Here is a 15,222-nt window from a genome sequence, read left to right as displayed (position 1 = left end):
CTTACACCTGACAGGTCTCTCCAGTGTCTGGTTATGGTGTTTCTGGCTGCTGTAAGTAGGTGAGTTATGAGTGCTTTGTGGTGTAAATGGGCATTGTTGTCTTGGAAGATGTTTAGTAGGGCCTCCACCCCTTTTCTTCCTAATGTCTCAACAAATGAAACTGGTTTGTAAAAATGTTACATGGAAGAAATGCGAGATACATTACACATACTTCTGTAAAACAAGAAAATCTTTAATAATATATTTTTTTTTTTTAAAAAAATCATGTGTCCATGAATAGGACATGGGGCATCGTCTCCTGTTGCCTGTTCCTTGTATCAGGTACCCAGTGCTTTGTTGTTTCTGCATATGAAGGTTCCACTTGGCTAACACAGACAGACTCATTGTCCATGAATCTATCCTGGCCTTAAAAAACCCCCACCCCTCTCTCTAAAAGCAAACTCAAGGAATCAGCTCAGTTGATTCGAGTGTGGTACCAATGTTGCAGGTTTGTTTCCTGTAAGGGACAACTGCATGGAAACGGTAAAGGTAAAGGACCCCTGGATGGTTAAGTCCAGTCAAAGGCAACTATGGGGTGTGGTGCTCATCTCGTTTTCAGGCCAAGGGAGCCGGCGTTTGTCTACGGAAAGCTTTCTGGCTAAATGATCCTCAAGATCCCAACTAACTCTATGATTCTATGATTCTAAGTGAAATTTCTTGGGGTGGTTTTTTTGGGGGGGGGGAGTTAGGGGAAAACTGTATTTGATTGCTTGTATTTGATTATATGTTGTTCTTATATTCAACTAATAAAATATTCAAAAACAAACAAAACCTAAATCCGGCCATGGCCACAACCAAACATTTTGGCTCTAAGGTCTTGTGCATCAGGGCAAAACAGGTTGGGGGCGGGCGGAAATCAGTACTGCTTTCTGCAAATTAAAATGCTCTTGTTTATTGAGGGTGTTTGTTTATTTTAAAATCTCATTGTGTGAATATTTCTGCTTGTTTGATGTGGCCCAGTTTTCTGAATGCCGCCCTGCTAATGTCATTATGACTTTTTCCCATTTGGCTAAAGATGTTGATAAACTGTTCCTTGCTGGCCTAATCCAATTGATTAACAATAGGCGTCCTTTCTCTTTTCCCCGGCGCACAGCTCTCAGCGGGACACAAGGTGGCGCTGTCCTCCATCAGTTACATTGGCTGCTCCATCTCCATCTTCTGCCTGATGATCACATTGGTCACGTTTGCGGTTCTGTCGTGAGTAATTTTAACTTTTCTACCTGCTGAGCCGATATTGCCCTGGAAATATGGATCGTCAGATATATATAGAGAGAAAGTGTGTGTATTCCATTTCAGACTTACTGGACTGGACGCTCTCAGGTGTTGAGAGTTTCATAAAAGGTTATTAATTTCTTAAACCTCTTTTAATTATATCCTGCATATATATTTGTAACACTTGGCTGGGTTTGGTCTAAATTACTTTAATTTCCTGAATCCGGGAAGCTATTTAGATGGCAAGTTATTTCCTTGCAATCTATTCTTATTTCTCCAGCCCATTCCTCTTTTTCAAAGCGGGAGGGGGGTTTGAATGTGGCAGGAGGAATTAGAGAATTGTAGACTTGCAATTGATGCTTTTGAATTATGGTGCTGGAGGAGACTCTGGAGAGTCCCATGGATCAAATCTATCCATTCTGAAGGAAATCAGCCCTGAGTGCTCACTGGAAGGACAGATCCTGAAGCTGAGGCTCCAATACTTTGGCCACCTCATGAGAAGAGAAGACTCCCTGGAAAAGACCCTGATGTTGGGAAAGATGGAGGGCACAAGGAGAAGGAGACGACAGAGGACGAGATGGTTGGACAGTGTTCTCGAAGCTACCAGCATGAGTTTGACTAAATTGCGGGAGGCAGTGGAAGACAGGAGTGCCTGGCATGATCTGGTCCAGGGGGTCATGAAGAGTCGGACACGACTAAACGACTAAACTACAAAGACTTGCAAAGCAGCCCCAGGAGTCATCTAGACTAGGGGTCAGCAAACTTTTTCAGCAGGGGGCCGGTCCACTGTCCCTCAGACCTTGAGGGGGGCCGGACTATATTTTTTTTGGGGGGGGGATGAACAAATTCCTATGCCCCACAAATTACCCAGAGATGCATTTTAAATAAAAGGACACATTCTACTCATGTAAAAACACACTGATTCCAGGACCATCTGCGTGCTGGACTTAGAAGGCGATTGGGCTGGATCCAGCCCCCTGGCCTTAGTTTGCCTACCCATGATCTAGACCAACCCTCTGCAATGCAGGATTCGCAGCAAAATAATCTCTGACAGAAGGCTATCCTACCTCTCTTTTAAAAACCTCCACTGATGGAGAGCCCAGCAGTCATTCCACTGTCAAATAGCTCTTACCACCAGAAAGTTCTTTCTAATATATGGGAAGGAAAGAGAGTGGCTGAGATGTGACTGTGTGGCTGTGACGTGTTTGTGTGTTTTTGTGGACTACTGATGAGGGGAGAAATTCAGTTCAGTTTGCATTTAAAGGCGAACTTGCCCAATTTGGTCTTTGCAAAATATCTGAGAACCAACACGTAGTCATCCTTTGAAACTCACACTTCTCTGAATCTTGCGGTAAAAGTTCCCCAGTCAAGTAATGTATGCAAAAGAATACATATACTAGGGTAAAGTGAGCATGAAAATGCTACATTAGTGAAAACAACATTACAGTGGTACCTTGGGTTACGGACTTAATTCGTTCCGGAGGTCTGTTCTTAACCTGAAACCGTTCTTAACCTGAGGCGAGCTTTCACTAATGGGGCCTCCCGCTGCCGCTGTGTCACCAGCACGCAATTTCCGTTCTCATCCTGGGGCAAAGTTCGTAACCTAAGGTACTGCTTCCGGGTTAGCGGAGTTTGTAACCTGAAGCGTTTATAACCCGAGGTGTTTGTAACCCGAGGTACCACTGTTTATTGAGGGATATTGCTCTCCAAAAAATGTGTACATTAAGCAAACGTTTGCTTGCAAAAATATGTATATTAGAAGATCCCATTCATACTAAAGTCCTGGTGATTTTTAATGAATACACACACATAGTTGCACACCGTCCCAATCTCCAAGTGGTGCAAGGTTCTAGGAGTTCCAGGCACTTTCCCAGGGTTTGTGTTTCCTTATAGAAATGAGGCACAGCGGAGACTTTGGTGCCTTTATGATATATGGTTTATTTACACATATATACAACCTGAGCCTACGATGGAGGGGTTCACCACACGAGAACCCCCAAAGGGTCTTGTTTCTCCCATCGCCGCAGCCTTGGATTCGAGCAGAGATCTGGCACAGCTCTCTTCCTGCTTGCTGCTTTGCATCGAGGTCGTATCCCTGTCCCAAACTCTCAATTCTGGCTTTATCTGTTGAGGGAGGAGGCCTCCACGCATTGGCCATCTTGCACCAAGCCCCTTAACATTTCATCGCCCAGGTTTATCAGCTCACCAGGAGGCTAATCTGGCTGTTCCAAGAATTAGAAGCCTTGATTAAATTCTAACACCCAGGGGACTAGAGGGGCCTGGCACCAGCTTAACACCCCGAACTCATATGACCCATGTGGAAATGTAGAGAACTGAATTTAAGTTGAAGAAAACCATATGAAATGGAGACCAACCGCCTAGGTGGCAGATTCTCCAAACCCTAATGTGGAGTATCACAAATGAGACCAAAAGAGTCGTGACTTGTTGCAGAAGGCAGGAAGGATGGAGCAGTTGCCAGGACCCTGAGGTCAGAAGGTGGGAAGGGTGGGCGGACTGTGCCTTCAGTGTGGCCCCCTAGGGGTGGTAGGGAAAAGCACATTGGATGTTATATTTACAAAAGTCTGCAGCGGTAGCTCTCAGAGCCGTCCTTCCCATAGGATTTAGTGGTGCATCGCACCACAGCACCAGCCTCTCAGGGGTGCCCCAGCGAGTGGGGGAGCTGCACAACTTTGCCAGCGGCCTCCCCTTTCCCTGCATGCCTGCCAGCGGCGTCCCGCCAACCATATGGCTGGCAGGTGCGCAGCTTCCCTCCCAAGCCTCTGCGGGGATTGCTCTCCTCTCAAGGAGGCTTGGGAGGGGAGCTGTGTACCTGTCAGCCATATGGTTGTTGGGGCGCAGCTTCGCCCCCTCCACTATCCATAGCAATTTGGGGGCACTGGGCGGATATTTGCACCTTGGCGTTGCATCTGCTAAAGACGGCCCTGGTGGCTCTCAAAAAACCTCTCCCTGTGAGGACTGCTTGAAAATTGCTGTGTGTCTCAGCAGACCACTTAATAAACTTATTCTTGTTCTACAAATTAAAGTGCAAACATAACTCTCTTTCTATTTATTTGTTTTAAAAAATATTTTCATCAAAACTAGCACCTAGGTCCTAGGGCCTGTTCACCTAGCACTGTCAGACTGCACCTGAGCTGCATTGTCAAATTCATGGGCCCCATGTCAGTACTTTTTTTTTTTTTTTTTGCTTGTTCAGCAATCCAGTCTTAGACAAAATAAATATGGCCTTTATCTCCAAGTTCATATATGCTTGGATGTTCCTCAACCTTTTGGCTACCCAGCTGAGCAGGAACTACGTGGGCCTATTGAGAACTTCATTGACAACAACAACAACAACAACAATTTTATTATTTATACCACACCCATCTGGCTGGGTTTCCCCAGCCATTCTGGGTGGCTTCCAACAGAACACTAAAACCAGAATAAAACTTCAAACATTAAAAGCTTCCCTAAACAGGGCTGCCTTCAGATGTCTTCTAAAAGTGAGATAGTTGTTTATTTCCTTGACATCTGATGGGAGGGCATTCCACATGGTGGGTGCCACTACTGAGAAGGCCCTCTGCCTGGTTCCCTGTAACCTAATTTCTCACAGTGAGGGAACCGCCAGAAGGCCCTCAAAGCTGGACCTCAGTGTCCGGGCTGAACGATGGGGGTGAAGACGCTCCTTCAGATATACTGGGCCGAGGCCGTTTAGGGCTTTAATGATCAGCACCAACATTTTGAATTGTTCTCGGAAACGTACTGGGAGCCAATGTAGGTCTTTCAAGACTGGTGTAATATTGTCTCGGTGGCCGCTCCCAGTCACCACTCTAGCTGCCACATTCTGGATTAGTTGTAGTTTCCGGGACGCCTTCAAAGGTAGCCCCATGTAGAGCGCATTACAGTAGTCCAAACAGGAGATAACCAGAGCACGTGCCACTCTGGCGAGACTGTTGTCAGGCAGGTAGGGTCTCACCTGGCGTACCAGATGGAGCTCGTAGACAGCTGCCCTGGACACAGAGTTGACCTGTACCTCCATGGACATCTGTGAGTCCAAAATGACTCCCAGGCTGCGCACCTGGTGCTTCAGGGGCACAGTTGCCCCAATCAGGACCAGGGAGTCCCCCACACCTGCTCTCCCTCTGTCCCCCCAAAAAACAGTATTAAAGCTATTTAAGGCGAGAGCATTTGGTGAATGTGCTCTGTTGGCCCATCAGCTTGCCATAAGCAAGACTTGTTGGGATTCAAGCGGAATCTCTCATGAAGGCACAGGCAAAGAAAGAAACACTCATCCAAGGAGCTGCCCTTAGCAGGAATTGTAATGTGATTTGGGGAGCTAGTGATAAACACTTTATTTCCATATTTATAGAAAAGACACCCCTATGTAGATAACAACACAAAACGGTAGTTATGAAGTGTCAAATTTGATATAAATATGGAAATACTGGGTGGGATTCTCTGCTCTGCTTACTTGAATTTAAACCTTGGCAGTTTTCCACAGAGTTACTCCTATTTTTCCATCAGAGGATCAAGCCTTAGGCTGTTAATTGTGTGCTTATTTAGAGCAATTTGCCTCCAGAACAGAGGCATACATCGTAATAGGCATGAAAGGCTACTGCAAGAAAATGAAAATGAATGCACATTATCACAATCCTTTCTGTTTCGAATTACACTGTTAACAAACCTGCCTCTTGGTTATTCTTTCCCTTGATTGCGAAGCTCCTTGCGATCTTGATGATTGACAGGCAATTCCTACTGGTCAGGGCTATTTGTTGTTGGAAATTCAGCCTGCGCCAGCCAAACCTTTGCATAGAGTTTCATAAAGAGTGTGAGGTCACCAGCACAGATTTCAAGGTGACGACACTTTCACTGTGTCCCACAACCTGCCCAGGTCTGGCTTGAAATGACTAGGTGACAATCTTCAGTCATTTCTCTCCCATTGAAAGGGGTTGCTTTGATTTGTCCATTCCACAAACCCTTCAGCAAAATGTTGAAATAAATAAACATGAACATATCAGAGTGCTATCAGTGCTAAAACATAAACACAATTAAAAACAGTACAAGTGATCGTTAAAGTGATATACGTAAAATGAAATCATCATCATTGTTATCATCAAGAACTGCAAAGGCCTGTTGGACTGAAAAGGTCTTCAAAAGACAGCTCAAAGTCAAAAGCCAAGATGGCTGCCAAAGCTCTGCAGGAAGAGTATCTCACAGCATGGGACCAATGTCAAAAATGCCCAACTCCTAGTGGTGGCCAGTTGGGCCATTGCAACATGGGGGCAAATAACAATGCTCCTCTGAAAGATCTCGGTGACAGAGCTGGCGTATAAGGCTTCAGGTTATCCTTAAGGAAGCCTGGACCTGAGCTGTCCAGGGATTCTTTTGGTAACCCGGCACAATAGCATATACATTGCCATTATGCATGTTTTAGCAGAGGTGCCCCCTGCCCCCTGCTCCCCATCAGCTGTCTAGCCACTGCATTCTGCACTGCCTGGAGCTTCTGGATCAGGCCCAAGGTCAGCCCTTCAGAGACCACATGGCAGCAATCTAGTCTGTCTTGATACTGCTTTCCCTCAATTTCACAGGCCAATTTCATGAATGTTTTCCTTTTTTTATAGAATATTTATTAAGATTTTCAATAATAATAATACAATGAAAAAGAAAAAATAACAAAAATACAAAAATAAAAATAATTAAAAACACACAGAACTTCCATTACTTATTTTCCGAAACTTATTTCCCGGACCTCCTCATACCTCCCTTTTTTGTATTCCAATTCAAATTGTTAGTTCAGCAAATCCTTACCATTAAATTTTACTTATTTCTAAACCTTTTTTTTCATATTCTCTTAAGCATTACAGCTGGAAACCACTTAATTTCTATCCAACATCATTCTAACATTCATTAATTTTACAATATTTCTGTACATAGTCTTTAAATTTCTTCCAATCTTCTTCCGCCGACTCTTCTCCCTGGTCTCGGATTCTGCCAGTCATTTCTGCCAGTCCCATATAGTCCATCACCTTCATCTGCCATTCTTCCAGAGTGGGTAGGTCTTGTGTCTTCCAGTACTTTGCAATAAGTATTCTTGCTGCTGTTGTGGCATACATAAATGGCATACATAAAGAAAGTTCTATCCTTCTTTGGCACCAATTGGCTGACCATGCCCAGGAGAAAGGCTCTGGTTTCTTCAGGAAGGTATATTTAAATACCTTTTTCATTTCATTGTAGATCATTTCCCAGAAAGCCTTAATCCTTGGGCACGTCCACCAAAGGTGAAAGAATATACCTTCATTTTCTTTGCATTTCCAACATTTATTATCGGGCAAATGATAAATTTTTGCAAGCTTGACTGGGGGCATGTACCACCTGTATATCATTTTCATAATATTCTCTCTTAAGGCATTACATGCCGTAAACTTCATACCTGTGGTCCATAACTGTTCCCAGTCAGCAAACATGATGCTATGTCCAACATCTTGTGCCCATTTCATGAATGTTTTCCTGTTCCTCTATAGGGCTGGGCAATATATCAAAACAATCTTCCAAAGCCAGTTTGAAGGCCGTATCATGATATCAGTTTCATAATTTTTGACCTGGCCATATATTGCAAATCATGGTGTGTGAGGGTGTGTGCTATGCAAAAATCACAATGTGGGGAGAACCATGAAACCAGCCAATGCCTCTACATAGCTCCATCCTTATTTCAGACATTGTGATAGATCAGTATATCACAATGTTTGTTGTTGTTGTTTAGTTGTTTAGTCGTGTCCGACTCTTCATGACCCCATGGACTAGAGCACACCAGGCACTCCTGTCTTCCACTGCCTCCCACAGTTTGGTCAGACTCATGTTGGCAGCTTCGAGAACACTGTCCAGCCATCTCGTCCTCTGTCGTCCCCTTCTCCTTGCGCCCTCAATCTTATCCAACATCAGGGTCTCTTTCAGGGAGTCTTCTCATGAGGTGGCCAAAGTATTGGAGCCTCAGCTTCAGGATCTGTCCTTCCAGTGAGCACTCGGGGCTGATTTCCTTCAGAATGGAGAGGTTTGATCTTCTTGCAGTCCATGGGACTCTCAAGAGTCTCCTCCAGCACCATAATGTTTAGATGGTGATATATCATGATGTGGAAATCACCCAGACATTGGAGAGGGGCAGGTGTTGTTCAGACCCTACATTTAGAGAGGGATGGAGGGGCATTGGACATTCACACTATGGATGAATATATTCCCTCATTCATTCCTTTAACATTTGGTGTGTTCCTTCTACTGTGGGTTCTGCTCTTTCTGAATTCTGCAATAACAGATTAAAAACAAAACAAACAAACAAACAAACAAACAAAACCAGAGCATTTCCTTAAGTTCAGTTGCATATTTCTCCCCTCTCTACATTATCACACATGCTTCCACATTAATCAAGTGCTGCAAAAGAGCACACTTCCTGCAGTTGTGCATATGATTGCATCAAGGGTATTTATGACTGCAAATATGAAAGAAAAAAAGTCTGCTCACGTTTAACAATAAGAAGAATCCATCTGTCCTGATTTAAACACCCCCCATATATTTTAATGCAATAAGTCCATGTGTATAAACCAATATCCAAATGAGATTGCTGACTATAAGATACACATTCAAAATGTCAGAAGGGCAGTGGGATTTTCAAACCATTGAGTAATGGATAATGGGTAATTAGCCAATCTTGAAGTACAGATTGCATGAGTAGTTGGCTGTGGAGGATTGTGGTAAGAATTCACCTCTACACCACCTTGTTTGTTACCCAGGTGAGGAACAACCACCTTTTGAATAAACCACAGAACCAAGGAAACTATTTTCAAGTCCAGCATCCAAATTTAGGAACCCAGCGCTTGTTATAGCTATTGCAATAGGACAGAGCTCACTCAACTCAACATGTCAGTTGAGAAGGTCTGTCCCAAGGCACTTCAGAACAAAAGCTTATATAGTAGTTCAAACAAAGAGTGATAAAACATCCCCACATATGTCAGGAAATGTTACAGGTCATGAAAAGTAAAACACCCATGGCTCCATACTGGTATCTTCAACCCCACAATCTCCTTGGAGTGGCCCCGATGTGCCCAGGTCATTTGATCATTTTAGGTCTTGGATGTCCAACACTGCCCTGGCAACCTAGCCTTCAATGAGGGTGGGGTAGAGCATCATAAAATCCTCTTCCAGGGTCTCAGATAGCTTCAAGGATAGCTGATTTACCTTCCGGTGCTAAAACATCCTGCCATTTGTACCACTTTCAGGGGTAGATAAGAAGAGAATGAAAACAGCAAAGGACAGAGAGGCTCGCAAATGCATAACACACAAAAATCAAGCCTAATACATTCTGAAAGGTTAAACGCAATTAAATTGAAACATTATTAAAATAATAAAAATATACATCTGGGGTCTCTAATTCTTATATCAGGATGACCCAAAGAACTTCTAGTAATTGCAAAGGCAGCCTGGCTGTTCCCAAATCTCCAAGCTCTCATTTTCAAGCTGTTTCCCTCCCTACTATGGTCAAACACCACATGTAGCAATGCATACAAATGTTGTTGCTGCTGCTGGCATCCATCAAGAGTCAATGGGGTGCACCTCCGGTGGCGAAGCCAAACAGTTGAGTTAGCAGCACAGAAGCGACCTCCTTAAGAAGCAAAACTGGGTGGTCCTGTATGGAGGTCCTGGGCTGTCCAGATGACAAGATCTCCTCTTGACCTTGCTGATGCGTCCCAAAGGAAAGCAGACCACCAGCTTGGCTGTGGGAGTTGCCGGAAGGAGACATACAAGACAACAAGACAACTGTCTTAGGGACTCCACCCCAGATTTGTGTAGGGTTTGCTCCTTAGCCCTTTCTTCTCCTGAAGTTATCCTGCTATGTAGAGGAGGCTTAGGATCAGAGACTTCCTTCTCCTAGGTGGACTACCTTCCCAGGTGGACCAGCCCCATCTGCCCTTCACTTCCCTCTACAGCACATGCAGAACCCGCCTTCTTGATCATTGGACTCACCCTTGGCCTCATCCACTCAATCCACCAGAGTCTGTCTTCGCATGCAGGGAAGTCCCTAACTCAGTTGAAACTGTTTCCCGGGGTGTGGCTGCTATCGCATGCTGACAGCTTCCTGGAGCCACAGGTGAGAGCTGAGTGCAGGGTGAGGACCAAAGATGAACAAACTACCCCAGAAGGAACATGGAGTGCCCCCCACCAGAGGTCCTGTTGTTGTTGTTGTTTAGTCGTTTAGTCGTGTCCGACTCTTCGTGACCCCATGGACCAGAGCACGCCAGGCACTCCTGTCTTCCACAGCCTGCCGCAGTTTGGTCAGACACATGTTTGTAGCTTCGAGAACACTGTCCAACCATCTTGTCATCTGTCGTCCCCTTCTTCTTGTGCCCTCAATCTTTCCCAACATCAGGGTCTTTTCCAGGGAATCTTCTATTCTCATGAGGTGGCCAAAGTATTGGAGCCTCAGCTTCACGATCTGTCCTTCCAGTGAGCACTCAGGGCTGATTTCCTTAAGAATGGATACGTTTGATCCATCCACCAGATGGTGGATGAACATAACAAAAATATCAATATAATAAACATGAACACACACACACACAAAGAAATCTTGGTACAACTACTCATATATAGTTGGTTTTTCATTGCTGCTTTTCATGCTGTATTGATTGCTTTTGTTGAATCCAGAGGCAGATTGTGGTAAGGGAACAGATTAGATGTTGAATTTTTTATTCTACTTTGTTGAACACCTGAAACTGCAACGATGCCTGCAGGTAGCTCCTGTCCACCAAGTGACTTAAAAATTAGTTGGTGCAAAGGGAGTTGACATTCTGAGACCTAAGTAGCATTTGCTTTGACATGGTACCATCCCAATTAAAACATAATTTTGTAGCTAGAGGGGTAGGTCTCATTAGGATGTGAGAGAGGCATGTCACACTCTGCTGTGGAACTGCTGCAAGGTCAGATCTGTGGAATGTAGCAGATGATTAGGTCCTGCTCTGTCTGATGACAGCAAGCATCCAGTTCTTTCCTTAGAACATTCCCGCAGTTGCCTTCTGGTAGGCTGCATATTCAATTTATGTAACATCTATTAATGGACAGTTGTCATGGCTGTCCAGTGCTGCTTGCCTCCTGAAATTACCGTTGGAGCTTGTCTGTGCCATTTTTTTTAAAAAAAGCTTTCATTATGTGGGTCAAATTGGGAAAAGATGAAATATAGATCAGTAGTTCTCCATAGTTTCACAAGGAGCTGGCTTAATTTTTAGCCTCATTTGTGTGATACATGATGTTGAGCTGCCTCTGTCATGCTTACTTTTCAACCCACTTCATGTTATAACCAGCAGGGGCTGGTGACCATTGCTATTGGTAGGGCAGAAAGCAGGGGAATCAACAGTAAGGTGGCAGAGCCATCCAATTCTAGTTTTGTCCCCTTCCCCTTCTCCGCTTTCTACAAGGGGCAACACAGAGACCAAGGAAGAGGAAGCAGACATCCCGCTTCGCCCTTTGGGCTGGATGTGAGTAGGAAGGCAGGCAGGTGGGGGCTGGCTGAGGGCAGAAAGAGACTGGTGGGGCCCATTCTCTGCAATGAACCAGCCTCCACTGCTCATGCTATAATCTTCTGCCTGTGTTGATAGAATCATTAGATGCCATAGCAAATCCATATGGTGGAAGATAGAGAAGTCACTCAGATAGCAATCCTATTTGTATATATTCAGGAGCAAGTCTGACTTCATTCACTTGGGGATTATTCCCAAGAACATGTGCATATGATTGAAACCATAACGTACTATCCAGTCCTTTGGGTTGATTTCACTGGGAAATCTCATCCGACACAGCTTAATCCTGAAAGACGGGTAAATTTAGGAAACAAATTCCTTTCAGTTGCATTGTTAACAAGCCATTTCATCTCAGAATACTAATCAATTCCTTCCCTTCCCACAGCTCTGTCAGCACCATATGTAACCAGCGCTACCACATCCACGCCAACCTGTCATTTGCCATCTTAGTGGCTCAGATCCTACTGCTTATAAGCTTCCAGTTCAATCCTGGGACGGTAAGTTTACAATGGGTGGGAATTGGCTGGCAAACGTGTTTCTTATAAAACCTATATATACAATTAAGTTTGCAATTATGTTGTCATTATCTTATTTTGCCCCATTCATTTCAGTGCAAAGGGAATGCAAATAAAGTGGTGGGGGACGTAGTCAGTAAAGTATCGTTTGTGGACTGAAAGCAACAGCGACAGTGAATACTGATTGTATTGTATTGTATACTGGGTCGATTTCCATTCTGGACCTGAGATGAATAAAGCAAACACTGCCATTTCCACGCCCATGTTTGTTTCCCACAGAACTCTCTGACATCCCTAAACACAGCCAATATTTAAAAGATAGCAACTGTACATTTTTAAAGCTGATTTGCCACAGTGGCTACCAGAGCAACGAGGATGTGGCACCATAGTTCTTCTGACATTTCAAAAAAGAGTTTTGTCCCCCCGCCCCATTTCACATTAGTTCTACAGTCATCATGACAAATAGAACATGACAGGTGTGTGCGCTTCCATTCTGGGCAGCATGTATCAGACAATAAAGCCATGCTTTAATCACAAGCAGGCCGTGGGCTGCTGCTTAAGTCAGTAATTAATACTATTAATAATCATAATCATGGGGCTTCATCTGAGAATCTCACAGCATTTGATGGGAACTGGATCTCTTCATCCAAATATAGCCTGCAGGAAAAATAGACATATCAGACAGGAAATATAGTCCCAAGGAGGTTTTCATGAGACAGTTCCATATGAAGCCTCAGCCTTGTCCCCCATTTTGCTCCTGCAGGAAGCGGTGATGGCCACCAACATGGATGGCTTTAAAAGAAGATTAGACAAATTCACGGAGGAGAAGGTCATCAATGGCTGCTAGCCATGGTGGCTATGCTCTACCTCCATTGATGGAGGTTGTTCATGCTTCTGAATCCCAGTGTCTGGCTTGAGGAATTCTCTCTCTCCCCCATCCCCCACTGGCACCAAGAGGCAGGGAGGAAACAAGAAAGTTCTTATGCATGATTTATTCAGCCATCAGAGTAAAGATAAAGAATTCTGGTCATTCCCCATAATGGAGTTGCTCACACTGAACTCTTCCCCCTTCCCCCTCTAGCAACAGCATTTGCTTCTACGTCTTTGCTTCTTGTCTTTGCACTCTTTGTTCTTGCAAACACCATAACCATTGGTTATACTGTCCAATGATGTCAATAATAATAATAATAATAATAATAATTATAATAATTTAATATTTGTACCCCGCCCACCTGGCTGGGTTTCCCCAGCCACTCTGGGCAGCTTCCAATAGATTAAGAATGCATTAAAATATCACACATTAAAAACTTCCCTGAACAGGGCTGCCTTCAGATGTCTTCTAAATATCAGGTAGCTGTTTATCTCTTTGACATCTGATAGGAGGGCGTTCCACAGGGCGGGTGCCACTACCGAGAAGGCCCTCTGCCTGGTTCCCTGTAGCTTTGCTTCTCGCAGCGAGGGAACCGCCAGAAGGCCCTCGGCGCTGGACCTCAGCTAGCTGCTCTGCCTCCCCGTCTCCTTCTCCTAACAACGCATAACTCTGCTGTTCTCCTGTCTCAGAGCTGCTATCTTGCTCAAGGCCCAGTTGTAATTTGAGACTGTCTCTCTCCTCTCTGGAAGCTACAGGAGAAGGCGGTGGTGTGATTTCCACCATTCCTGCTCCTCCCCCTCATCCTCTTCAGTCCAGTCCCTGACACCCAGTTGCTGGAAACCACAGGAGGGAAGAGTGCTCTGTGCACAGATCCTGCTTGTGGGTTTTGCACAGGCATCTGGTTGGCTACTGTGAGAACAGGATGCTGGACAAGATATGTCATTGACCTGATACAGTAGGCTCTTTTTATGTTCTTATGTGGGGCAGGATCTTGAGAATGGTGCAAGAGAGAGAGCAAGGGCAAGGCAAAGGTGAAGGAAGGTGCAGGTGCAGACAATCCTGGATAGTTCTGAAGGCAAGAAAGATGGCCAGGTCCAGGTTCTGCTAGATGTTCAGACCCCAGAGATATATTTCCATTTGCTGCCTAGGGGTCCGCTGCAAGCTAGAAGTGTATGCAGGTGTGCAAAATGAGAAACATTCCCTTCTCTCCCTCTCCCACATTGCAATCGGGCAGAGATCCTAAGCAACATCTCTGCAGGAGGCAGATAAGGGTACCCGTATTTTTCACTCTATAAGACGCACCAGACCACAAGACGCACGTAGTTTTTGGAGGAGGAAAACAAGAAAAAAATATATTCTGAATCTCAGAAGCCAGAACAGCAAGAGGGATCACTGCACAGTGAAAGCAGCAATCCCTCTTGCTGTTCTGGTTTCTGGGATAGCTGCGCAGCCTGCATTCGCTCCATAAGACGCACACACATTTCCCTTTACTTTTTAGGAAGGAAAAAGTGAGTCTTATAGAGCAAAAAATACGGTATATTGTGTGGTGGTAAACGTGAGAAGACAGAAGGGTTTACTTTTTAGAAGGGCAATCAAAACTTGGAGAGAGTGAAGCTGAGCAGAGAAAGAACCAGAAAATACAAAAAATCCAAAAAACCACCCCCCCCAAAAAACCCCCAAGGCAAGGCAAGGGAATATACAATGAAACCATCTTCAATAAATCAGCAAGACACTGTGTGTAACTCCAGAGGAGTAATTGAAGCTGGAAGAAAATAACATGACTGTAGGGAGCAAGATCTGATTTGAATGAGCGGGGGAGAATTTCTTATTGTCATGGTTGCTGTCTTCATTTTTGTGCGCACACACACACACACACACACACACACGTGTAAGCACTAATCCAGTTGAAAAGTGTTGAGTTTTGAAAGGTGGCATCTGTGCCTGGGTGGAGGGAGGAGAGACTTGATATAGTCGTAAAATTATGCACAGTGTGGAGAAAACAAATAGAGAGAAGGTTTCTCATGCTTTC

At 44.5% G+C, this 15,222-nt stretch overlaps 1 protein-coding gene across 2 annotated transcripts in view; it reads left to right on the top strand.

The window, feature by feature from the left end:
- The window catches only part of ADGRD1 (adhesion G protein-coupled receptor D1), a 262,582-nt gene that overhangs the window by 155,914 nt on the left and 91,446 nt on the right, over positions 1-15,222 (top strand). For both annotated transcript variants that reach the window (XM_081893300.1, XM_081893301.1), the window contains 2 exons: positions 1,133-1,236; positions 12,193-12,304. In XM_081893300.1, coding sequence (XP_081749426.1) covers positions 1,133-1,236; positions 12,193-12,304 — 216 coding nt within the window. The remainder of the gene's footprint in view (positions 1-1,132; positions 1,237-12,192; positions 12,305-15,222) is intronic.

The sequence above is a fragment of the Podarcis melisellensis genome (assembly GCF_964234715.1).
Source record: "Podarcis melisellensis genome assembly, chromosome: 16".
NCBI lineage: Eukaryota > Metazoa > Chordata > Lepidosauria > Squamata > Lacertidae > Podarcis > Podarcis melisellensis.
This window is presented reverse-complemented; position numbering and strand designations above follow the sequence as displayed.